This window comes from Sprattus sprattus, assembly GCF_963457725.1.
Source record: "Sprattus sprattus genome assembly, chromosome: 4".
Lineage (NCBI taxonomy): Eukaryota > Metazoa > Chordata > Actinopteri > Clupeiformes > Clupeidae > Sprattus > Sprattus sprattus.
In genome coordinates this window covers 15,868,752-15,895,091 of record NC_137923.1, presented here as the reverse complement: position 1 = coordinate 15,895,091, position 26,340 = coordinate 15,868,752, and the positions used below count along the sequence as shown (strand labels likewise).

At 40.8% G+C, this 26,340-nt stretch overlaps 1 protein-coding gene and 1 pseudogene across 4 annotated transcripts; both read right to left on the bottom strand.

Annotated features, from left to right (window-relative positions):
* Positions 1 to 185: 185 nt before the first annotated feature.
* LOC308364614 (ecto-ADP-ribosyltransferase 5-like) lies at positions 186 to 5,013 on the bottom strand (annotated as a pseudogene). Its single transcript has 3 exons — positions 4,954 to 5,013; positions 4,072 to 4,747; positions 186 to 336 (listed from the first exon to the last, which is right to left on the bottom strand). The product of its transcript is annotated as an ecto-ADP-ribosyltransferase 5-like (transcript).
* A 689-nt stretch (positions 5,014 to 5,702) lies between these two features.
* LOC308363945 (interferon regulatory factor 2-like) lies at positions 5,703 to 13,431 on the bottom strand. 3 transcript variants are annotated; one of them, XM_080836867.1, is made up of 10 exons: positions 13,350 to 13,431; positions 12,739 to 12,825; positions 12,510 to 12,608; positions 12,111 to 12,210; positions 11,650 to 11,826; positions 11,397 to 11,434; positions 10,457 to 10,559; positions 8,063 to 8,266; positions 7,769 to 7,812; positions 5,703 to 7,497 (listed from the first exon to the last, which is right to left on the bottom strand). In XM_080836867.1, the coding sequence occupies exons 3-10, from the start codon at positions 12,594 to 12,596 to the stop codon at positions 6,526 to 6,528; spliced, it is 1,725 nt and encodes a 574-aa protein (XP_080692993.1). In that variant the 5' UTR covers positions 12,597 to 12,608; positions 12,739 to 12,825; positions 13,350 to 13,431; the 3' UTR covers positions 5,703 to 6,525. The 3 variants fall into 3 exon arrangements, with proteins under 3 accessions (XP_080692993.1, XP_080692991.1, XP_080692992.1); XM_080836865.1 differs by having other exon boundaries at positions 12,739 to 12,967; positions 13,350 to 13,425; XM_080836866.1 differs by having other exon boundaries at positions 12,739 to 12,949; positions 13,350 to 13,419.
* Between the last annotated feature and the right edge of the window lie 12,909 nt (positions 13,432 to 26,340).

Genomic DNA, 26,340 nt, shown 5'->3' with positions numbered 1-26,340 from the left:
GTATGGAATTTATACACTGATTCTTCCAATGCATTCCAGAGCCAATGCCAATCCTCTCAATGCAAATATTTTGTTTTAAAGCACACGGCTCATCGTGTGTTGAGGAAGGGTCTGAAAGATATTTGTGTGTGTGTGTGTGTGTGTGTGTGTGATTTTATTTAGGGTTTCACAGATCAGCATCTGAGTCACGGTGCAAGACAAATGAGGCAGATGTGAAGAACTGCAGTCAGGAGAACAACCCCACCGGAGCTCACCCATTGGGTGGAAGATCCCCCAGCAGGGGAATCAGCCGTAGCTGAAGTAGTATGAGCTGTTGGAACAGAAGTGGTAGGATCCCTGGGATCACAATATGAGCCTTTCCTTTGCGTTGAAACGCAGTTGTGATATCCTAAGTAAGTCGGGCAACTTGGCCGGTGGTAGAGTAGCCTTTTCTGAACCCGGCTTGTTCCTTAGGGAGGTTCTCATCAACGGTGTCATAGATGCGGTTGAGGATCAGTCTTTCAAGTTTCAAGAGTTTGAGTAGGCTAATTGGTCAGTAGCTTTTTTGGATCTTCAGCAGGTTTGTTTGGTTTGAGTATGGCAACTATTTTGGCGGTGCGCCATATCTTTGGGATCTTCACTGTCCTGAGACACATATTGAAAATGTTCTTTAGCCATAGTAAGGCCGATTCTGGGAGGTGTTGGAAGAATTCTGGGTGTATAGAGTCTGGTCCTGGAGCTTTGTTTTGTTTGAGTGTAGCAATGGCTGCTTTAACCTCAGCCATGGAGAAGTCAGAGCACAGATCTTGGTCAGCTGATGGTGCGTTCCATGCTTCTTTCAAGTGTTTATTGATCTTGAAGGTAAATTCTTTCTTTTGATAAATCTCGTTGAATCCAGTGAAAACGCCAATGTTATAATATAACATATGTCTAGTTAGCTCTGACGTTAGTTGCGTATGTTTAGCAAAGGACTCGATGAAATGCTGATCTGATGTATAGGGTATCGGTTTATTATCCGCATCAGACTTCGAGCACACGCAACACACTACGATGGAGAGAGAGAGAAGAGTTTAGGAGTTATTGTCCATAGTGTAGATTTCTTCCTTGTTGGCCTAATCTTCATAGGCCACGATGTCTCCTCCGTGCTCCCTGCTCCGTCTCTCCCCGCACGTAGCGGCTGGTGTCTCTTCAAGATAACTCCTTCAGCATAACATAAAATGACACACTACTTTCATCGTATTTATACAGAAAATGGGTGTGTCGGTGGTCTGGTCACGGTGTCATGATATGAATGGGCCATTAATCAAGACGTTTCTCTGTCTGATCATCTTGATGATTCTGTCTTTAAGACAAAGCCAGGTCTGATTGAGTTATGGTAATTATTTCTAAAACATCGAAATCTAACAGTTTGGTGTATTGAACTTCCCATTATTTATCAGGTTGTTAGCTATGTCATTGGCCTTAACTGGAGCTTTTGAGGTGAAAAGTTTGACATTTCCAGTTAGCCTGTTCAGTTTGCGCCATGCTTTTCTACTGGAGTGTGTGAAGTTGATATCTTCAGTTTCTTCTTTCCATTTCTCTCTGTGTTGGTTACACCAAGATGGTTGAGGAGAGCAGTGGCAGCTTCTGGGATTCCTCGTAGGATGTGGCATTGTCGTGGAGAAGAGCAAATGTTTCACATTCATCATCCCAGCACTCCTACCGGAACTTCTTTTAGCTCACTAAGTAATAATAATAATAATAATAATTCAATTTTCTATAGCGCTTTTCTAAATACTCAAAGACGCTTTACAAAGCAACCAAAAAGGACAAGACAAGGCAAGCAAACAAGACAACACAACACAACACAACACAACACAAAACAACACAAAACAACACAACACAACTGAAAAATAAGAAAGACAACAGATCGAACCAAAACAAACAGACAACAACAAGTTAGAAAAAAGCAAAACTGGACATGTTAGTAGGGGAGGGAAGGGAGCAGGGGAAATTATAAGGTGAAGGCGAGTTTGAAAAGGTGAGTTTTGAGGGACTGTTTGAAAAGTGTTATGTTGGGGGCCTGACGGATGTGGATGGGGAGGTCATTCCAGAGGGAGGGAGCAGCAGCAGAGAAAGCCCCGTCACCCCAGGTCCGGCACTTAGTCCTGATGGTCTTGAGAGTGGTTGCGCTGGCGGACCTGAGGCAACGGGTAGGGGCGTGTCGGGGGAGGAGGTCTGAGAGGTAGGGAGGGGCCAGGTTATTTAGGGCTTTGAAGGTGGTGAGCAGTATTTTGTAGATGATCCTGTGTTTGACCGGGAGCCAGTGAAGGTTTTGGAGGACCGGGGTGATGTGCTCATAACGACGGGTGGAGGTGAGTAGACGAGCAGCAGAGTTCTGGATATATTGAAGTTTATTTATGACAGAGGTTGGGGAGCCGTAAAATATGCTATTGCAGTAGTCCAGTCTGGAGGTTATGAGGGCGTGAATGAGAGTTTGGGTGGTGGCAAAGGACAGGGAGGGTCGGAGGCGTGCAATGTTCTTGAGGTGGAAGAAGGCGGTTTTGGTGATGTGATTGGCGTGGGGCAAGAAAAGAGGATGGAGTAAATCCATGATTTTATTTCAGCTAGACAGATGGTGAGAGTGGAGTGAGTGACTGGGGTGATGGCCTTTGAAGAGAGGTAGAGCTGGGTGTCATCAGCATAACTGTGGAAATCAAGTCCGTGGCGGCGGATGATCTGGCCAAGGGGAAGGATGTAAATGATGAAGAGGAGGGGGCCGAGCACGGAACCTTGGGGGACACCGTGTGTAACAGGGGAGGTAGAGGATTTGCAGTTATTTATGGAGATGAATTGATGTCGGTCAGTGAGATAGGAGGTGAACCAGGAGAGGGCAGTACCAGTTATGTCAAGGGAGTGGATAGAAGCCTCACCTACAGTTTTCCTGTACTCCGAACTGCTACTCTAGCACTGGCCTACTCAACAGCAGAGTACTATGCACCTATTTGGTGCAAATCCACTCATACCACCAAGCTTGACATAGCTCTCAACAACAGGATGTATAAGATCTACACCAACCTCATACCTTCCAATCCTCAGTGGAAACCCACCACACGCAATCCGCCGTGAAGCAGCCTGCCTAAACCTTGCACAGAGAGCTCAACGCAGAGCCAGCTACCTACTACTATCATGACATCAACTCAAACGACCCACCACCACGCCTACCGTCGAGGGCACCAATCTCTGCAAGACTACGGGGTCTGCTGCATGAGGCAAATGGTCAGCCACCTGGGCCCTGGACCATCACACAATGGACCAAACAATGGGGCTCAGCCAACACCACGCTACATGGCTACATCGAGTCCACAAGGCCCGCAGGACACAACCTCAACAGAAACCCCTGGGTACGACAACAGATGCCGGACAGGACATGGACGCTTCCGAGCCAATATGCACAGGATGAACAAATGTGATGCTCCAGACTGCCCCTGTGGGGCCCCAGAGCAAACGGCCGATGACAATCAACGACTGCAACAAGTAGCAGTACACTGGTCTCCAGGCCCTGTCTACCCTGAACAGTGAAACACTAGCATGGCTCGCGAACACAAGCTTAGTTATTTAACAGTATGAGATGAATTTGGAGATATACGAATATACAATGTGAGCACTAGTTATACCCAGAAAACAGATCATGCATCTGTCAGGAAACATGAACAACAATAGTGAAATGTGTCTTATGATGACAAATGTAGCTGGGTATAATCATACACAGTCACTTGTATAATCCTAGTGTAAACTGAGATGGTAGCAAAAGGTGGCTCCCAGATTCTCACTATACAATGCTGTACCCTTAAATGCTAACGTTCTAATAGAGCTAATATAGCCACACATTAATACATACTTAGGCAGGAGTCAAGAGTATCTACAATATGCACATTATAAGTTACATTGCGCACATTTGAAAATGTAAAGGGCCAGTATACTAAAATGAAGTCCCTTCCCACACCAAATAACAACCCATATTTAATCAACAATCATAAATAAACAAAAATTTAATGTGTTTCAGAATTCGGTAGCAGCCACAGTTGATCTTAACATTCTGTATTGTCTTTCCTAGGGAATAGACAACAATTGTGATTGCTATGGAATCTTGAGGTCAACACAATCTCTCTTGTGTAGTCTGTGTTACCAGTCTTCACATCCTCCACTTTAAACACCTCCACTGGTGATATTAACAGCTCAGTATGTTCTGGAGAACAGGCAGGCTCTTCCAAGTTGGGTTCCACAGGGTTCCACCATCTGCACAGCCCTCTTCCTCTATACTTTTATCAGTTTGCTGAGAAGAACCCCTGAAACGCACCTCAGTTCCTTTCACGGCAGTGAAGTCCTCAAAGATGCCGGAATACACAGTACTACACTGTGAGTCGTTCTTCAGCAACCGAAAGGTGTCCATCAACAGGAAATGGAGGGACTTAAAACGGAACTGGTCTTTGTAGATGCTGGGAGTCCCACCATTGGTCTTACCAGAATCAGCTTCATTGAATTGTTTAGACAAAGAACGAGAATTACCAATAGCTTGCAAAGCCTGTGAATGGAGCAGTAGACCTCCAGGGATCTGTTTTTGGCAGTGGCTAGATGTGTTCCACTCTTTCTGGAACACACTGTTGATCTTGAGCTCCTCCTGAAGAATTCCACCCCCTGCCAAAATATCCTGCAGCATCTCCTCATGGCATGCAGTGTATGTATCATCTACTGCCTCTGGTGCGAAACCCATCTCTAAACAAAACATCTATTATGGCCACAAAAAGTCTAATCAACGATATGCCAGCTGGAGGACCCTACCTCATTTCACATATAAAAGAAAGTATGACATGTCACCGACGCTACCAGCATTTACTCTAGACAAGATGAAGTGGTGTAAATATATACCCAATATAGTGGCCAAGTGTACAAATTGGAAACATGAACGGGGTAAAAGAATTACAGGAAACTTACTTCATGAGTAACAGCAGCAAAGAACATAAGTGAAGTATAACACATTCCCCAACCTGCCATTGTAAACCTGAATATGATATTAGAAAAACAAAGAACATGAGTGAAGTATACCACATTTCCCAACCTGCTATCGGAACCCTGAATATGATATTAGAAAAACCAGGAAGAGAGATGTTAATAGAAACCCACAAGGCCACAAACAAAACATTCTAACACAACATATTGTTAGCCTATCAACATTTTAAAACCCAAATATAATTTGTATATAGAAACTAATTTACATTCTGTATTCATTTAGTCTTTGGGCAAGTGTTACACTAGTAAGGGCTAGGTTATTTAAGCTTTAGTGGGCACACTAAAAAAAGATAAATATTGTGCTACGCCAGCAGTATCGTAAAACTAGAACAGACGCTATAGTTTCTGTTCCCTTGTCGGCAGAGGACAATAAACCCTCAATTAGACTGCGGTGGATAGTAAGAGGAGTCATTTTAGATATCTTCATATTGTTCTACATCAGCAGACCAAAGGTTTGAAAACATAAACAGCCTTAAGGATGAAATAAAAGAATGACATCTGTCTGTCTGGGATAATTTCAACCATTAACTGCCTTTGTCTTGATGTCATGTCTTTCTACATTATTGAGGGTGTCAAGTATTTTAACCTTGAACAATTCAAAGTTTTACATTTTTACAACAAATAGGGAACATTTACACACATTTTTCATTTGTCTTCAAGAGTAACCCAGTTTTATTTGATGTTGAACATCCCTGTTTTACCGGCAACAGCAGTGCATTGCACAATCACATGGCCATACATAGTACATACTTATCTTCCAATACACTTAATTGCTCTTTTTCAGGCTTTTTTAAACCCAGTGAGATCCTTCAATTAGAGTGACATATTATACAGCAAATATTCTTTGTGAATGTCGTTTAACCATGACCATATGAAGATACCAGAAAAGTCAAATCAACAGATGTTAAGGAAAACACAGTATGCACTCTTTTGCAACTTAGAGATTTACTCTCAACTGACTTAAAAAATAAGAATCTGAAAAACAGTAGTTTGCACAATGTCTCAACTTCCAACCTTTCTGAAGTATACTGAAAACAACTCTACACCACAGTTGGGTGAAATTTCCGCAGAGATGTTAAATGCCAGGCTGACAATATTCACACAGACCATCAAATAAATAAACAGAGCTCTCCGGGGAGTCCTCATGTGTCATCATCCATGTTACAGAATTAGTGTGCTAGTTAAAAAAAATGTAAACTGATCTGAAACTCATTAGTACCACATTCTCTATACAAAAATATGCATCTGTCCTGGAAAAACATATTCCTTAGTAGTAATCAAAAATAGTCATCAAGGCATACTTCAAACACTTTGCAAAAATGTCTGTCATCTTATTGAAAGTAAGACTAATATTGCTGTCAAGCCTTTGGTGCTCTCTGTTCATGAAGAGGCAGGGCAACATCTAAGGCATTTATGCTCAAGTTCATTTTCTGTAGCAGCAAAGCATCTGCCTCAGATTATAACAGTACATTGTCTCTACTGAGGGGTCAACAATAGTTACGATTTCACGCCAGTGTTGACGATGACGCTCGCACGGCCATCAGTGCTGCAGGTCCTTTCAGGTGGAGAGGATTGTCTCAGAGGCACAAGATTTATGGGACTGATGTGCGGCGTTTCAATAATGGGGACTTGGACACTAGTGTGAGGGCTGCTATGGGGTATGACATCAGGATTGCTGTGGGGACTGACATCAGGTCTGGCTAGGACCCGCATTTGAGAACTTTTCTGGGTATGTGAATCAGGATGGGCCTGGGCAGGCACATGAGGATTACTATTGAGGGACGTGACAGAAATAGATACGGGATGAACATGAGAACCGATTTGTGGAGACAAATGAGGACTGGTATGAGGAGATAGCTGGGGATTTGTTTGGAGGTGCCTATGAGAGCCACTCTGTTGGAGCATATGAGGCCTGCTTGGGTAAAGCATGTGAAGACTGGTTTGGGGTCCGATTGGTGAGGGCATGTGGGAACTATTTTGTGATACCACAGAAGGATGCACGAGGAGACTAATTTGTGGGCGCAAGGGGGAACTTGTTCGGGGCTGCAGATGTGGACTTGTTAGGTCAAGCATATGTGGACTCCTGGGGGAAAACATGTGAGAAATAGTTTGGGCGCGAACATTGATCTTGGTTCTGGTGGGCACCTGGGTACTTGTGTGAGGATGCACAGGGGGACAGATTTCTGAAGCGACATGTTGAATATGTTTGGGACGCTTATGGGAACTATATCGGGGTTGGACTTGGGGGCCGGAGTGTAATCTACCAGGCACAGGCCTTATTGCAAGGTGAGGTCTCCACCAGGGACGAATGTTGTAGGCAATCATGGGAGACTCCTCCTGGCGGCTGGTCACCTTAAAGTTGATTTTCTCAGAGTTGAAAAAGGTGGAGTTGCTGGGGGGCTTGCAGGAGGGGAATCTTACTACAGAGCACGTCACCCGGGGCTCGGACAGGCACCGCATGTCCCATTCCTTTAAAACAAATTTCATTTTTTATAAAAATCCAAATATTGTTATGTGAAATTGACTGATACTACCTTATTAGGAACGTAAGTAAGTAATCATTTGCGATATAAAATCTTGGTAATAAGTAATTCAACACCCTAATATACAACAATTTAAATGGTGCTGTTATAGAAATTCTACAGATTCCATTTCATTTGATGCCATCATGCAGTTGTTTGTTGTAGTAAACATGCAAGACTATGCACTTGATGGGGTTTGTAAGCACACTATAACCAACCTCCTTGGAGTCTTCATCACTGTATTCACTTTCGGCATCACTTTCTGCAGGGTTTAACACAAAAACATCCTCTTCAGTGCTTTGTTAAAACCAAATCAGTTTTTCTACTACTTTTACCACAACACGCACCATAAATTGAGAGAACTACATTAAACTGTTCATTCATAACAGGGAGCAAAGTAAAGAAACCAACTGTGTGTTCAAATTCATTATCACAGAACAACAACTCTGCTGGCCTTTTTTTTTTTTTTTGAAACATTCCTGATTATTTAGGCCATCTGTAACCCAACTTACCTCCACAAGATGAAATTGGGGAGACTTGCAAACGAGGGTAAACAGTGCTGGAGGTAATTGGTGGCTCATCTCTCTTAGTAGAAACCATGCTGTCCGAAACTTCCTCAAGCTCAGTGGTGACCTCCACCACAGCACACACATCAGGCATTTCATTTATTACGAGCTGGTTGTCAGCGGAGTCGTCACTGACTGTAGGATGGAAATCTAGAAAACAAGAAATTGCTCAAAATATTTAAATGATTTCCAATTAAACCATCAAGGCCATCAAAATGAAAATGAAAACACATTAAATATATGTTGATGCTGACATACGCTGAAAATGAAAAAACACATTAAATATATGTTGATGCTGACATACGCTGCTGACACCAACATAGTGAAGTTGACATATCATAGCAAACATGTCAAAGTTAATCTACATTGCTTGTATTGTAGCACCATCAACATAGAGCTGTTTTTATCTTAAAGGCAACTAGAACTATTGTATTAAGAGATAGTGTCATGAAAGAATAGCCTTAATCTTATGTACAGTATAGTGATAGTATCTTTAATATCTAGATTATGTTAACCTACAAAGCCTGGTCAGACACTCTCTTTATATCTCTCATTTCATCTCAGTCAATTGTTTCTCTTTATATGTTCTGTTAATGAAATGCCACTTGAAATTCTAAATGCAACCTTATAATTAGGTAAAGTCAGATGATGAATTTCCTTCAGTGTCATAAACTTTTCATCATAACCACCACCTTCTCTTTGTGTCCTATGGCTAGCTCAGCTGAATGTCTGTTGGCATGATTAGCTCGGAAGACACCAAATAATTCATTCAAACAGCACACCATCAGACTAATATGGCATTTACCTGCCGTTTTTTACACTTTCACTTTTGCTCAAAAGTACAACGATAAAGTATTCCATATCTCATTGGACGGTGTGTTATACCTTGTTGCTTTTGATTTAAATAAGCAATTAACACGTCACTCCATTGTCAGCAAAGATTTTTTTAAACTGAATAACAGTACACTCACACATACTTTTTGCATTAATAATTCATGGTGGACTTGCGCAATATTTTTGGGGAAGTTTATTACCCTCCTGCTAATGCAGTAGCTATAGCGAGATTGACCGATCAACAGCCAATCACACCGCTATGAATGGCTGACTGTGGATGAACTTCACTGCAAGATGTCTACTTTGTGAGTAGTTAGCTTATGTTTTAGCTGGCTAACATTTTAATCTGACAACAAATATTTAGGGATATCTATAACTCCATGTGAAAAGGTGAAAACCCCCTTCTCACCAGTGCACTAAAATAAGTGACTGATGTTGCCCTGCAAGAGCGAGAGAGAAACTTGGACTCCCCCACTAAAATGGTTGGGTCCAATGACGTTAATTGGACCAATTTAGCCATATGGGCTGCCTTATTTAAAGGGTGCCTCATTGCTTAGTTGCAAGAGAAAGATTGGAAAAGCATCAGAGCATTGAGAAGGAACGAGAAGGAACACTTATCTGGTGTGAGGTGAAGTGAATCTGTGCATAGGGAGTATGTGCCTATGTTTTGTTCCTAGTGTTTTTGTGCCTGATATGTGGCCTAGTTGAAATATGGCCTAGTTCCAATTTTTTTCCGAGTTTGCCAAGTGTTTGTGAGTACTTTGCGTACTGAATGTGTTTTTGATTGGTTTGTTTATTTTGTGTGCCCTTGTTTTGGGGTTACTGGAGAGAGTACCCTTTTTAAATGAATATAAACATATTTTTGTATAATGCAATATATTTTTGTATAACGTGTTTTTTCCCCCATCTTCACCTCCAACTCCCGTCACCTACATCCCAAAACGTGGGGTCCCTAACACTCCATTTTGATAATAATCTTCTCCATTTTAAATTGAGAACAAAAAAAACAATAAACACCTTTGTGAGCATTTCACTGGGGGTTGTTAAGTGGGCACCGTCCTTCATTAATGTTTAGATGAATTAGCCCATCACACCTCCAGAAAACTCAACAGTGGTGTCTGGTGTACCCGACCTACAGCCCTCCATACTCATGATGGGTTAGGACCCATGTCAATACCAGAGACAACCACTCACCATCAGAAACATCGCCTACAGCTAGCTATGACAAACTGACTACTTAGCATGCAAGCTAATTAAAGCTAATACATGACAAATTAGGCTGTGTTCATTAACAGAATATTAACTGTGCCAATGTTCAGAGAGCACATATCAAATCTAATCATTCAATTGACTACTTTGAAAAATGTTAGTACTTCAATGTTTACTACAATTCTATAAAGAGCTATCAGAGACTGAACTATGATTTGGAAAATGTTCTGTTTTATCAGGACAGTCCTTGTCCCAGGGCCAATGGTGGCAATGGTGGTTATTTTTATGACTGCTCACCGATTGTCACTGTGCTATCAGCCTCTTGCTTCACCTTTACTTCCTCTTCAAGGGTTGGCCCATCAGATTCCTTGGAGCTGATGTCGTCGCCCGATTTTCGCTTCTGTAAGATGGCAGAGGAAATAAGTGGTAGAAATATTAAGGTACTGAAAGACAAGGCTTTGTGTAAAGCCGGCTGACTGCATTTGTGAGTTCTACAAACTGGTTCTAGAATTTTCTTAATACCCTGTATACAGACTGTACCTTAAAGTAGTGCTGTCAAACGATAAAAATATTTAAATTATGTCGTAGTTAACTCAAAATTAATCACGATTAATCGCATGCTCTTATCAACATGGAAAAGTGGATTGGCTTGCTTTATGCAAATGTTTTATTTTATTGAAAAACAACTTTGCCAAACAGGGCGGTACAAAATCAAATGAAATAATGCACATTTCAGGGAAACAAGGACTCAGCCTATAGTGCAGTCAAACCATGGTTTAATATTTTTTTTTTCAAGTTTGCTGGGAACATAGCAGTTTTTTTTTCAGAAACAATGAACCATAACAGTTAGGTTACCAATAAAAGGTAAGCCTACTACTTCTTTGTTTTCAGCCAGCTGCCTGACATTTTCAGACAATAGCGCAGGTCGCTTCTTTTGCACAACACAACTTTTAAAAGTAAAATTTCCATTCAAAGCTTTTTTATCATCCATTTCGCCGTATCACGCTCACCATTCACTCAAACTGTAACATTAGCCTACTACACAGTTTGCAAAAGTTAATTTAAATATATATATCTTTTTTTTTTAAATAAAAAAAACAAAAACATTTAATCTCGCGATACAAAATTGACGGTGTTAAAATGGGTTTGCGATATCGCCGTTAATACACGTTTAACTGACAGCAATACTTTTAAGATACATAAATCTGAAACAATTAATAATGAAGTATGAACTCACTTTTGCCTTATTTTGCTCCTTCTCCAACTTCCTTATTTCTAAAGAAAAAAAAAAGTAAAATCTGAGAAAGGCATAGCAATATATGACAAGTAAATAAAGAGGCTTTGGCGTTGAGTAAACCAAGAAAGGCAAGTTATGCCTAACAAACATGTACTGTTGCAATTACAAATCACAGGAATGAATCCTTGTGACTTCAAGTTCTTTTGATTTCCACACAGACTTCATGAAATTCATAAAATAAAATAGGTCCAACCTTTCTTCATAGCCCGCTCAGGTGTCGATAACATCCTGTAAACTTTGAATGCATTGCTGCCTTTTTTAATACTCTTGTCTTTCACTTCTTCAATGTCAGGAAGAGAATTCATTGCACAGCGAAAGTTTGCCTTCCAGGTCTTTGGATCAGGCTGGTCAACCCCTGGATGGTATTTCCCTACGAGAAACAAGAATATAACCTTTCGTGATACAACATTTTAATTATTTCATAATACAAGATATTTTTTATTTGCATCAAAACAGTGTGGGAAGGTTGGCATAGACATGAAGACTATAGAGTCTCCAGTGGTAACGGTCTCAGTATGAATACAAATAGTTGAAAACACTAAAAGAGCATGGATTTTCAAGGGAAGGCCGTGGGGTGGTGTATTTCTAATAAATGACGGATTGATAGATTAACGATGGTTTGTCTTAACTGATAAATATTTGTTAATTCTACACCTGTGTGGATTGCCCAGTTCATAAACAAAGGTGCATCTTTATCCAGTTCCCATCCGTGACGTGCAGCATGCACCCATGGAATTTGAAATATCTTCTTTTGCTATTGGAAGAATGTTACAGTTTCTGGTAAATAATGTGCAGACTTTATACATCATACATTTAGGTAGAAAGGTCTATCTACCTAAATGAATACAATTTGAATAAATGCAACAACAAATTAATACACTTAAATGTACAAAATATATTTCCATTTTTAGACCAACACTTGTGGTTTAATGACATCTGCATCTTAAATATTGAATACTTAACTTGGCTTACTAGCCATATCCAAAGCCACATGTGTACATAATACTCATTTCAAGATGATGTTATCATTCTACATGTAGAACAACAATATACCTTGTTTATCCACACTAGGCCGTTTATTGAATCACTGTTGATCTGTTCTTCAAGCCAAGGGCGCATTAGCATCCTATCCACCGGCATGATGGCTTTAGGCTGGGAAAAGAAACATAAGAACTTAAGACGGCATCCTGTATTATGATGTATTATGGAGTGGATCTCAATTTAGCTTTAATTTCTTGGATAGTTTTTTTTTTTTAATCAAGCAAGAAGCAACCTAACCTACCTTTCACCCTAGTAGATGGAAACGTGTGGCTGATGGCTGTAGGGACTTTACCACTTTACAACAGTTGACATTCTCGGAACATTGTTTCTAGAACATGTAAAACAGAGCAAGGTCCACTCGGACTCCATGTCTTCTTCGACTTTCATTTGTTGAAAACATGACCCTATCATCCTCCATTGTGGAACTCGGCCGTGTCAGTTTCTACTCATAACTAAGAAACGATAGCAACCTAAATCAACAGGGACAAATCGGTTGCATAGTAAAACACGTTTACCCAACACTCCCTACGTAGCTAAAAAAGACGGACCAGATCAACTAAAATGTGCAATTTTACATAGGCTACATATATTTCTACACTACCATACGCTACGTTTGATTCATTAAAACATTTTCTTTGAGAGATTGGTGGGCTTGTAGAACTACACAAACATTAAACATATACTTTTTTTTCATTGAACATGCTAGTGTAACCTTAGCGCGCTACGTGAGGGTTAAGGTTACTTCCATATTGATACAAACTCCACTCTCTTTATATGATCGCGAAATCACTATTTGTAGTCAGTACTTCATCGTCAGCAGGGGTCCCCTACATACATATGGTCTTTTCTTACCATTAAGTGTCCATGAACGTCCAAACCACCGAAACAAAAAGCAAAACTTAACACAAGAAACGAAAGTGTCTAGTACGCTGCCTAGAACGACGAATAGGCTAGGCTATCGTTGGGCGTGATCATTTGTCAGTGCACCAAATCGAGAGGCACTGCTTACGTGTCTTTTCAGCCTTTCCCTAAAATCCAATTGGTCTAGAACGACGTCAATCATAGCAGGTCATCGTTTCACTTTCTTTTTGCCTACCGCCTCGTTTGACTAGATCTGTGTTGTGTACGTATGTGAGTCAGCACGAACTCTTTTCATTCTTAGTAGGTTACATTTAAAACAAATTGAACCTTTTCGGCGAATTTCGGAGACCGCATGCCCTGTGTGCGAGGAAGTAAGTATTGGAGAAACAGGCAATTTCCTTCCATTCAGTTGCTTGAGCATTTTATGTTGACCGTCGCATTGTGTAGGCTAATTGTTGGCTGTAATTATAAGGAACTAATTTAGCTAGTTTTAACACACTTTGAATCTGAGTAATGTTATTCTGTTACTCCACCTAGATCAAAATATAAGAGTTTATTAAACATATTTTAAAGAGGGAATTTGTGTAATCAGGCAACCCATTAATACATCCAGATGACAGGGGACCGGCCTATGTTCCCACAGCCATATGTTCCCACAGCCCAATGCTCCCACAGCCCTATATTTCCACAGCCCTATGTCCCCACATTTCTAAGAGCTTTAACAAAATTAGGTCTTAGGTTCCCACAGCTCTGTGTTCTCACAACTCTAATATTCATTACAAAATTAGGCATGATGTTCCTACAGTTCCAACATTACTACCCCTACCTGGTAGTTAAGGGTTCACCATATCGTAGCTGGCGATTTGAAGGAGCTAGCTCTTGAGCTCAGAAATGTGGGAACATCGGGACTCATTTTTCAAAATGAATCTGGGAACATAGGTCTGTGGGAACATAAGGCTGTGGGAACATAGGGCCTAATTTTCAAAATTGTCAGTGAAAAAAAAAAACGTAGAAATGTGGGAACATAGGGCTGACCCCGATATCAGTGTTTAATTAGCTTTTACTATCGACTTAAATACTGTGGATAATCTTATGAAAAACAGAGCTTTATAAGTTTGGTATGAAAACTTTATCTCCTTCACATTTTACAGCTGTGATTTTCCTTCATTATATTGCCGATCATGTGACAAAGAGGTTGCTTCACCATTGTGTTCATTCCATGAAGACATCTCGCTGGCTGACTTCTCAGACGGTTGTGTTGATCCGTCAACGTTGATGGATCCCAATTCACTTTGAATGGGGTGAAGCCATCCGTTGTCGAATTGAATTTTGGTTAATTTGCGGTGCGTTGTTTGCGCCAAAAGTTGAACATTTTGCAACCTCTCAAGAGGCAACGCATGCCTCAGCCAATCAAATATTCTCCAAATACGGCAGCGCAGGTGCTAGCCAATCAAATTGTGCTTATGCTAATATCTAAAGATCGCGACGCTGAAAAAAATAGATGGACGTTTTTGGACATAAAAGTTGTTTGCCTTTTTATTGCTTAGATTTTTTTTAAGTTACCGAGAAATAGACACTGTACAATGTAAAAACCCCATTATTAAACCTGACAAATACGTCTGAGGGGATTTGCAAGGTGTCTGAGCCGGCTATATAATGCTATCATGCTACCCAAAAGGTAAACTGCTTGCTAGCGGTGTGATTGGTTGTTGATCTGTCGTTCTCACTATAAACGTTCCCATGTGCCGGATACACTCTCCATTATCCGCCGAGCATCCATCAAGCATCGCATACATGTAAGCCAGCTGTTGCGCCTGGCTGACATGTATGCGTTAATCCATTAATGTTGACAGATCCCAGTTGACTTTGAATGGGGTGATGTCATCCGTTTTCTAACTGAATTGTGGTTCTATTGCGTTCTGTTGCGTTGTTTGTGCCGAAAGTTGAAAATGTTTCAACTTTTCGATAGGCAACACATGCGTCAGCCAATCCAACTGATTTATGCAAATACAGGAGCCCAGGCACTTGCCAATCAAATCACATTTATGCTAATATCTAAAGAGATGATGCTGAAAAAAATGGCGTAGTCACAAGCAAAGCAGTGAACTGTGCCTCTCCCAGTTTCATAACTGGAACTATGAATGTATTCATGGAAACCATGTGACGTCACTATGTCTAAGCGCCGCCATCTTTGTGTCCGACACAGACACATTACGGTCACAACCCACGGTTACAACCCACAGAAAGTTCAAAACGCTTAGGGAATATGTTGTGCTGTTGGATGCCACAACAGTCTCCAAAGAACCCCAGATACAATTTCATTCTATTTCTAAAGATTTAGGGAATGACTGACCCGTTAAGTGAAATTCAGCACGTTCATACAATCGTGAATAATTGCTGTGTCTTATCAAAAGCTATACTTTTTTGAGCAAGCTACAGTGCTAATAGCTAGCGAGCTGTTTACGGTCACAACCCACAGAGAGTTCAAAATGCCCGGGATGTGTTGTGCTGTTGGATGTGACAACAGTCACCAAAGAAACCTAGATATACAATTGATACAATCATGAATAATTGCTGTGTCTTATCAAAGCTGAACTCTCCTGAGCAAGCTAGATAGCTAATAGCTAGCTAGCGGCTTAGCCCTTTTAGCTACAACTCGTTAGCCCATATTGGCACTCTTGACCACCACTTAAATAACACGGTTGATAATCGCTGTTTGAATTACTTAGCTACCTGTCCTGTGATCACATACATATTTTTTGTCTCCAAATGCCACATCTTGGTTTCGTCTCGCCCATCCTGCAACTGCATACCCTATATTGACAGGCATTGAAATCTCTGTTGTAGGGGGATGGATTATGTACAAGATAAATGTAAATGTCGGGAAAAGAAAGTTAGGGCAGATGCTTTGCAGACTTTATGGGACAAAATAAAGTTGAAGGTAATAACTAATGAAATATGGATCCCAGGCATTAATCAATGTTTTTCAAAATATTGCTGTCTTTCTGCCTCATTCAGATGTGCTATGTCCATAGTCATGACCCAGTCTGTTAGCTAACTATGAAAGCTAACTAACTTACCACCAAAATGAGAAAATACTGCTTTTAAAAAGTCTAAATTTGAAGAACCTTTCAATAAAAAAAAAACAATACTATTATTATATTATTATTATTAGTGTTATTATTATTATTATTAATAATAAGTTATTACTATGTATATGACTAACTAGCTACTATTGGGTACAAAAATCGTATAATACAATTGGAATAATGGTTGAGTCGGACACAAAGATGGCGGCAGGCTTCACGGAATTAACGTCTTTGGTACCCATAAATTGTCCAACCATTTTACAAATAGTGTTACTTGAAAGAAAAAAAAATATGCATGATAATGTAAATTATTAACTTGAACAAAGATAAAGATAATTTTCATAAGGTTCCGGTGTGCCTGCAGTATGGCCGCACTGACGAGAGCTCCGTCGCTGCTACCTAGCTTTTTGTTTGTTCTGGTATCGTAAGTAGTTTGTTTCGTCCATGTTGCAGGGTCGCTCATTCAGTAAGACCAGCGGACACTTCTGGATATTAGATTGTCACTTGGCAAGGACTATTTTACGACATTCTGGAGTACGAGCTCGGACTGCAGCGGGCTTTTTGTCTGCCGCTTTGTTTACCTACAAGATGGAGGAAGAAGAAACAAGGTCGACGTGCTAGAGTTCTCGTCCGAACTCGGAGACGGTATTCCAAACCTGCTTTTCCAACCATCTTACTTGTTTAACGTTCAGTCCATTGACAACAAATTTATATATTTTTCGAAACAAGTGCAGTACATTCTTAATATCATGAGTTGAATGTTTCTCAGTTCTGTATCCCTCCTCCACTTCCTGAGATGCCCAGACATGCAAAAGACGTCCTAACAAATGTTAGATGATGGCTTAAGTTCAAGCACTCTGGACTCTGGTACTGGAAGAAAAATAATAGATATCTAGACACTCTTTTATTATAACTTGACAGAAAATAAAACACAACGCACTGCAATAACGGGAGAGAAACCGTGTGGCTTCAAAATAGGTTGGAAGAACACAACAAACTGAGAAGTGTTATCTGTGATCTTTGTGGATGTTTCAGGATGTAATAATCTTTGATCTTTGTGGAAGTCTTATATTTTTTTCAGTTTTTCTGGTTGAAGTAATGTTTTAGAGTTTTAAGATTTAAGTCAGTTAGCGTGTCCTACTGGTTAGGGTTTCAGGCCGGAAACCGTAGGGTGGCCGGTTCGATCCCCGACCAGTAGGAAAAATGTGGGCGGGGGAAGTGGTAGATCACTGCTCTCCCATGCCCACATCCACGGCTGAAGTGCCCTTGAGCAAGGCACCTAACCCCGATCACTGCTCCCCGGGCGCCGCCAATGGCAGCTCACTGCTCCGGGTTAGTGTGTAACCTCACTTCACTGTGTGTGTGTGTCACTTCCCTGGATGGGTTAGATGCAGAGGTGAATTTCAGAGTGTGTGTGTCTACACCACCTCTGCCATAGAGATGACTTTCACTTTTTCACTTTCTCACTTAATTTACCTGACAAAGCTGAACCCCCAATAAAATGTTAATTTATTTTATAATTCTTGTGTATATCACTCAACACTATTGATATCATGGGGGTATAATCTGGCTTGAGGGTATGAATTGGCCTAGGCCAATTTATACCCCGAAGTATAAATTGGCCTAGGCCATAATATACCCGGGGTTTAATCTAGCTTGGCCTTTATTGGGGGTATACTATGGCCTGTTACACCGGATACAAAAATGTTTCTGGATTCAGGCAATCCAGGCTCTGTGTAAACGTAGTAAAAACCCCCTCCTCCACCCTGCTTTTGATAAGGCTGATCACACCTCCATACTTCTCCTCCCCTCATATAGACAAAAGCTAAAACAGGTCATACCGGTTAGGAGGACAGTACATCAAAGAGTGTGGCGACTCTCGGACTGTTTTGACACAGGCTGATGTTTCGGGGGGGAAGCAGATGGGGACATAAACAAATACACTGACACCATTTCCAGCTACATTCAACACTGCATCAATGACGTCGTCCCTAAGAAGGCTGTCTGGTCTTTCCCCAGTCAGAAACCCTGGGTTTACTCTGGGGACCCTGATCAGTAAAGGAAGGCCAGATATGACCTTTTGAAGGCCATCAAAGCAGAAAAAAGGGCTTACAGAACCAAGGTGGAGTCCAGCTACCATGGCTCTGACCCCAGGCGCATTTGGGGTGGACTGAGCCATAAGAGACTATAAAGGGAGGGGTTACATTAGCCCCGGATACATGTGTCAATTTAACCCACCCAATTTAACCCAAATCGCGTTTATCCCAGTTAAAGCTCGTAACTCGCTTATAATTGCCTCATGTAGCTCACGCCTAAATTTAACTCTCAATTTTCCGGCGATGTCTGAGCTTTTCGAGAGAGGTGGCCTACGCCGATCGGTGAGCTCAAACAAGGCGGGTCAAACAAGGCTGATGTGTTTGAATTGTTTACTTTGATGAATATGCTATTCGCTAGCGCGGTCTCCTATACGTTAGCATTAAGCTAACATAGTTGCCATCACATGCAATGCTATGTGAAACGAATGTTACGAGATGAGATTACTAAAATGTATTCTGCATGTCTACTCAGTTTTACAGTGCTTCGCAAGTAAAGGTTTGAAAGAACTTCAAGTTTTAGACTTTCTGTTAGAGAACCTGTTATCTATCTGCCGAGCAAATGTCAGGCATGTACAAAAACATTAACGTGAATTAAACTTTACTCCACCTATTGTTCTGAACGTGAATTGCTTTGCAAAACGGAACTCGGAAGCTGCCTGTTAGTGCCATTTTCATATTGTTCAGATATAGACATTATATCATTTACATTCATATTTAGTGATTGTTAATTATAGTGATAGCATATTTGTATTTATAGTTCACATTTAAGTTTAAAATACTTCTGAGTGCTCATGCATTGCATTGCTTGGAAGCTCATGCATTAATGTATCAACTGTCACATTTGTTGCACTGGTCAGAATTCAGTAAAAGACGGAGCAAACACAGTTTTTCTATCGTTGTTGAAACACATACACGCGTAGATTCGTTTTCTTTCCGTCTGAGAGTTGTTATTCAAAGAAAATGTTAAGAACTATTTACTGATAGAAAGGGAACTTTTAGCCACTACACTGCCTGTGCACGATGCGGATCCACGTTGATGTTGTTAGTAAACAAACCAGGTGGGAGCACATTTCCGTCGTCTTTGCGCATGCCCAAGGCAAGGTAAGAGGCTTAAATTTCGGTTCATATACACGTACCAACAAGAGCTGTTTCCCTTAAAATTTTTCACACCTACTCGCGAAGACGATTCCGTCAGAGTGGCTTACGAAAAAGACACATGTACACGCAACTATTGAGACCCAGTCCTCTGTCCTACTACCAGACGAGCTAAGCGCCTTTTATTCACTATGACATAACAAGGGTAGACAAATACACTAACAAACAGAAATTCACACATAACCAAATATGCATGGCACACATACTCAAATGGATAATAGAATTACATACGAACACAGGTTATTAGACGCATTCTGGATTTGAACATCAACATGGATCACACAGAATCATGGGAACTATCTACATGACAACCACGAAAACACAACAACACTCAAGCAAGCTACGGCACTATTAGTAGGGATGGATACCGAAACCCAGTATTAACTGAAAAGTGGCAGAGCTATTTAGCAGTGCTGAGTTAACTATGCTAATTATCTGGACCAAGTCCAAAACCAGGTGGGAGCACATTTCCATCATCTTTGCGCATGCCCACTCTTACTCACGTTAGTCAGCGATTATGCAACAATTATACTTCAGGATTAGGGTTAGGATAAGCAGTTTAACCTTAAAATAACAGCTTAAAAAAAATTGGGGCGCTACAATGACTTTTAATATGGAGAATCGCCTCCGTGCCATTGCCATAGCAGGGTCCATAGGCATATAACTGCGTTCTGTAGTTTTGCCTGCTGCAGCCCGCCTCTCTGACTTGTTTACTTTCTGCCGATCTAGTAAGTAGCTCATTTGCCGTCTTGCTTGGTCTTGTGTTGCACTTGCTTGATGTTTGACTGTGTAAGGACAGTCGTTGAGTAACTAGTTTGTCATAATGTCAAAGTCAGCACATTTCAAGAGATTTCGTTAGTTTTAGCTGCTAGCATACCTTTAGCGAATAGCTATTGATCCGTTGTGCTGCTTTAAGGAAAATGCCTGAACCAGGAACTATTGAGTGAAATCAAAGAAGCCCTGTTTGAGGGACCAAGGGGGTCACCCCACATTTTTGGGATGTGGGCGACTGGACTTGGTGGTGATGTGGGGAAAAACACAGTGCAGGAGATAGAAGTTAAAATATATTTATTTATTTATAAGGGGAACTCTGGTATCGACCCCACAGAACAAACAAACAAATCAAAACACAAACAGTACACACAAAATCTAGGCAACTAGCTCTGGGCACAAACTGTTCATGCAGCTAATCACAGCAAACTAGGCACATGCTTGGCACAATCTAGGCCCATTTAAGGCACAATCATGACACAAAACTAGGACAACAATCAGCAGTACAAATCTATAAAAAATACCTGCTAAGCCTCACCTAAAGAGAGGACAACAATCAGCATTTAAAAAGGGTCAACATAGTTGCACATACCTGGGCCCTATTCGGCGTAGATTCCAGGCTTAAAAAAACGCCCCTCTTTTTGGTTCGGCAAAGCAACTTCCGATAAAATACTATAGTAACATATCACTTAGCACTAACCTGCTACAGGGCAGGCTAACCTAAGTTAAGCTAGATAAGCTTGCCACACCCCCGGCAAAAGGAGGGATCCCATTGACCAAGGAGTCATATTAGAGTTAGTTTGATTAGCAGATTTCTTTGCGATCGCCAAGATCCATTTTTCAATCATGATGAGTTCTTGTATGAGTGCTACCGATTCAGCCGACAAGGAATAATCAATTTACAAGACCTTCTCGAGTAATTTATTGCAAACACCACAGTCGAACATTGAATGTCTTGCGCTTTTTTGCGAGTGGTAGCCTACGTTTTTGTAATGAACAAAGCACTCATAATTATATTATTAAGTTGTCTTACCTACCTAAGATCTTGATTTAATCATGTCCCTTCTACAATGACGATGTTATTAACCATACGTCATCAACAAATGCAATTAACATCATTGCAAATGTCTAGTTTTGCAAACGTGTCTAGTTTTTGTGCGGTAGTGAATTAAGCAAAAAGTCTCAACTACTCAGTCTAGTCTACTACACCATACATAGCATATCATTTTTGTAGAAAATGATTAAGGTGGATGCATGTGTTAGGCTTTCTCACGGCAACGACCCAATCGCAAACCAGATTGCAAAAACCTCTTTAGATTTATTTTCTTCAGAACAGAACACACAAAAATTCCAAAAAGGGCAAAATCCCAAAAGAGCAAAAATCAGAAAGTCTAAAAGAGATTACAGGCAAACAGAAACCCAAAGGCAAAACACAGAAGATCTCAAAACAGAAAACGTATACGATACCAGGTACTCGGAAAACACAGGATTCAGACATAGATTCGCATCGATAAGAATTACAATCCCACTGTGAACTAAAGAGGGACAGAACAATATATAGCAGGGGGAACAGAATTACACAGGTGAAACATTTTAGGTAAAGCAATCAACGATACATTGGGGCAAGGATAATTAACACAGGTGAAATGAATTCATGCACAAACTTTCAGCGAAAAGAATGGGAACAGAGCAATACACGGGTGAAAACAATAAGGGGAATTAACAAGGCAAGGGAGAACAATTAGGCCAACAAATCACGGGTAAAAAGGGAAACCGGTGAGTAGGCCTACTGAAAGGTCAGGGAAAAGGCAGAGGGCGGAGTCTGCAACCAATAAACAAACGCACATGGCCTGATCACAGGAACAAAACAAACATAGGAAAACACAGTAAAACAGTAGCAAACAGAACACAAGCAGTACAAATGTCTTAGATCGCTGGGATCTTAACAGCATGATAAGAAGAGAGAAATACACACAATTTCTTTTCATTGCTTCAATTTATTGAATTTCTTATTAATACATTTATGAAAAGTGAAGTGAAAGTGACTCTATGGCAGAGGTGGTGTAGACACACACACTCTGAATTCCACCTCTGCATTTGACCCATCCAGGTTAGTGACACACACAGCACCCGGTGAACACACACAGTGAAGTTACACTAACCCAGAACAGTGAGCTGCCTTTGGCGGCGCCCCGGGGAGCAGTGACCGGGGTTAGCTAGGTGCCTTGCTCAAGGGCACTTCAGCCATGGATGTGGACAGAGCGGTGCTCTACCACTTCCCCCGCCCACATTTTTCCTACTGGTCGGGGATCGAACCGGCATTTAGTCATAGTCATTTTATTCAAAGCGATTTAAAAAGATATGTAAAACTACAATTGATACGAAGGGTAGGGGAATCAAACTAGCAATCTTTTGAATACAAACCGTGAACTCTACCCACTGCACCAAAGTCACATATTCCAATTACCAAAAGATATCACCGTGTACACAGTCCATAGACAGTTTCTTGTATTGTTCTCGCAGCGGCGGCTTGTTGGATTTTGCCATGCTTATGGTCTTGAATTCTTCTTAATGCGTTCATGGTCATCTCCTGCCTTAGCTGAGACAAAAAATTAGTCTTTTTCTTTGAGTTTAGCCTATTTTACCGTTAAAAAAATCATGGTTTTGGTGATCAACCTTTCCTGCCTTTTGAAGTAGGACATGCACGCGCAAGTTAAGCCTGGCTAACATTAAGCCACATGATTAGGACGTGGATCAGCCGTTGGCAGACCTGTATAGCCTGTTCTCATTAAGCGAGATTAACCTAACGTGCTAAAATGACAATTGATTAACTTAGCTTCAGTTCTACGCCGAACGGGGCCCTGACAAAAAGACTCTGAGACATAAACATGGTATTTCCTCAACATCATAAAACAAAGAAATACTTATGCAATAAATAAAACTGTTGGCCAAGACCATTTTTAGTGTCCCCTCTGCCAGACTAGGCAATTAGGAGTTCAATGAGGTCAGAACCGAAAATAAATGTTCTGGGTTTTCTGGCGGCGCTGCTCTCTGTCGGACACACCATCTAGTAGATGGCACAAACTTCCACCCTTGTGTGTGTGTGTGTATGTGCAAACCATGTCTGTTTGGGTGCGCTAGTGGTTGCAAACATGGGGCAGGAGTGTGCGGTTGCACCACGACCGGTAGGGAAAATGCAGGTCACACAGTACAAAGAAAATCAGCGGCTCAGAAAATAATCTACCGAAAAGCCTCACATACATTTAGTTTGAATTTAGTGGAAACTAATGACAACACAATTGTCCAGGGTGATTTGGTTCCAGACAGAGCTACCAATCAGACCAGGGCCCTGTTCGGGTACAACTGAAGCTAAGATAATTAATTTAGCTCGCGACACGAGATAATATAGCTCGCTAAATGAGAACAGGTCAAGCCTGTCTGGCGACGTGCGCTAAGATAAAAAATCCTCAGGTTAAATTGTCCCAGGCTAAAAATTGCGCATGCACGTCCTGCTTCAAAAGGCAGGATAGGTCGATCATCAAAACCATGATTTTTTTTCCCCGAACAAAAGTCTAAACTCAAAGAAAAAGACAAATTTTTTTTCTCCGCTAAGGCAGGATATGACCATGAACACATTATGAAGAATTCAAGAGCATAATCATGTCAAAATTCAACACTGCCGCGTCTGTGACAGCAATATAAGAAACTGTCTTTAGGCTGTCTAAGATGTGATATCTTTTCTGATATCTAATATGTGACTGGTGCAGTGGTTAGAGCTCATGGATTGCATGCTACAGGTTGCTGGTCCGAACCCCTTCGCTTCCCTAGTTATTGTAGTTTTACATCTCCTTGTAAATAGCTTTGAATAAAACCGTCTGCGAAATGACTAAATGTAAATGTTTTAATAAGAAATTCAATAAATTGAAGCAATGAAAATATATTGTGTGTATTTCTCTCTTCTTATCATGCATCCACCTTTTCTACAAAAATGATATGCTGTGAAGTAGACTGAGGTAGACTTTATTAACTACTGCACAAAAACTAGACACGTTTGCAAAACTATACGTTTGCAATGATGTAAGTTGCATTTGTTGATGACGTATGGTTAATAACATCGTGATTGTAGAAGGGACATAAAATCAAGATCTTAAACAACTTTCCCCAATATCTCCGTAATGGAGATGGGTTATGTGCTCAAATTTCCTTGGATCAAAGAAAACGTTAGTATTCATGTGCAAACTAAAAATCACATCTCAGGCTGAGCATGAAAGTTATTTTGGGTTTATCAACTGTACCAATGTCTCAACTGTACTAATAGGCTACCACTGTCATATAATTATGAGTGCTTTGTTCTCCGCATCGCCGACATTACAAAAATGAAGGCTACCACTCGCAAGAAAGTGAAGACATTCAATGTTCTACGGTGGTGTATGCAATAAATGACTCGAGAAGGTCTTATAAATTAATTATTCCTTGTTGGGTGGATCGGTAGCACTCATACAAGAACTCATCATGATGGAAAAATGGATCTTCTTGGCGATCGCAAAGAACTTTTCCTACGCTAATCAAACTATATGACTCCTTGTCAATGGGATCCCTCCTTTTGGCGTGGGTGTGGCAAGTTTAGCCAGATAAACTTTGGTTAGCCTGCCCTGGAGCAGGTTAGTGCTAAGCGATTGGTTACCATGGTTATTAATCAAAAGTTGCTTCGCCGAACTCGATAAAGGGGTGTTGTCTTTTTTTTGCCTGGAAGCGAGCGTCGCCGAACAGTACCCAGAGAAAATCCCTTGTTTTCAAAACTGGAGGAGAGCAATTGCGCTTTAAGGGAGCTTACCTGTCCAGTAGCACCATGGGTCTATCTATACTGTCCAATGTAAGAGGGTTACTGTTTATAGGCCCTATGCCAAACCTGCTTCATCGGGGAATAAAAAACTCAAAAGACACTGCAACAAGTGTCAGCGGGACAGGATACCAGACTGCAACCATAGTTTTAAATGTGACAGTGACATTCACAATGACACCCACCAAGTGCAAAAGAATTTTGCAGTTAAATGGTAAAAAGTACCAGTGTGGTGTGCCATGAACAAAGTGAAAACTCAAACTCTGTGGGATACAGGAGCACAAGACTCCAAATTTGAGTGAGGAATGGAAGTCCAAGCATTTACAACATCCTCCGGTCAACCCTAAAAGCGATCTTATGGAAAATGAGGAACTGTTAATGGCATTGGAATCCCATTTTAAGGGTGCATTGACGTATGTTCAGTTTGCTTTGTCAGTAAAGATGTGGAACCAATGATTGGCCTTAATGTCTTTGAATAGGTCATAAAAGCCAATGACAGTGGCCTTCCTGACACTGAGTTTAGAGGCATAGAAAGGAAAAGGCTAGTGGCATCGTTAGCCCCAGGTATTTTTACCCTGAAAACAGAGGTGTTCATAGCAAAACAGACAGACTGTGTAACAGAGTGGAGCTTGACTTACAAAGGAGGAGGGAGAAATCAACCACTGCAGCACATGACACTGGAGGACATGTGCACACAGATGAAAATAAAACTTGAGGTAAATAATCTGTCAAGTGATGGTTTCTCTCTCTCCCACTCAGTCCAGTTAAGTTTAATTAGACTTTTTTTTATTGATATGACCATAAGAAACAATATTGCTAAGGCAAACTGGAAGAACAAAACACCAAAATTCCTAGTGGACAGTTTCAACAAACTTGTCGAGGGAATGGGATGAGGGGTTGGACATGTTAATTCCTCATAAGCCACACAAAATCATATATTTGGATGACTTTGTCTAGTTTCACAATATTCCGTGATTTTGATTTAACCAATCATATGTAGTATCAAATTATGTTCAGTGATTGTCATAGAA

What these genes read in the sequence shown, in the direction of transcription:
- LOC308363945 (XM_080836867.1), bottom strand. Translation starts at nt 12,596, where the DNA reads ATGCCGGTGGATAGGATGCTAATGCGCCCTTGGCTTGAAGAACAGATC. An exon ending in TGATAGCACAGTGACAATCG is followed by an intron (nt 8,267 to 10,456) that starts GTGAGCAGTCAT and finishes CTTGTTTTCTAG; the next exon opens with ATTTCCATCCTACAGTCAGT. An exon ending in GTGATGAAGACTCCAAGGAG is followed by an intron (nt 7,498 to 7,768) that starts GTTGGTTATAGT and finishes TTTGTTTTAAAG; the next exon opens with GAATGGGACATGCGGTGCCT.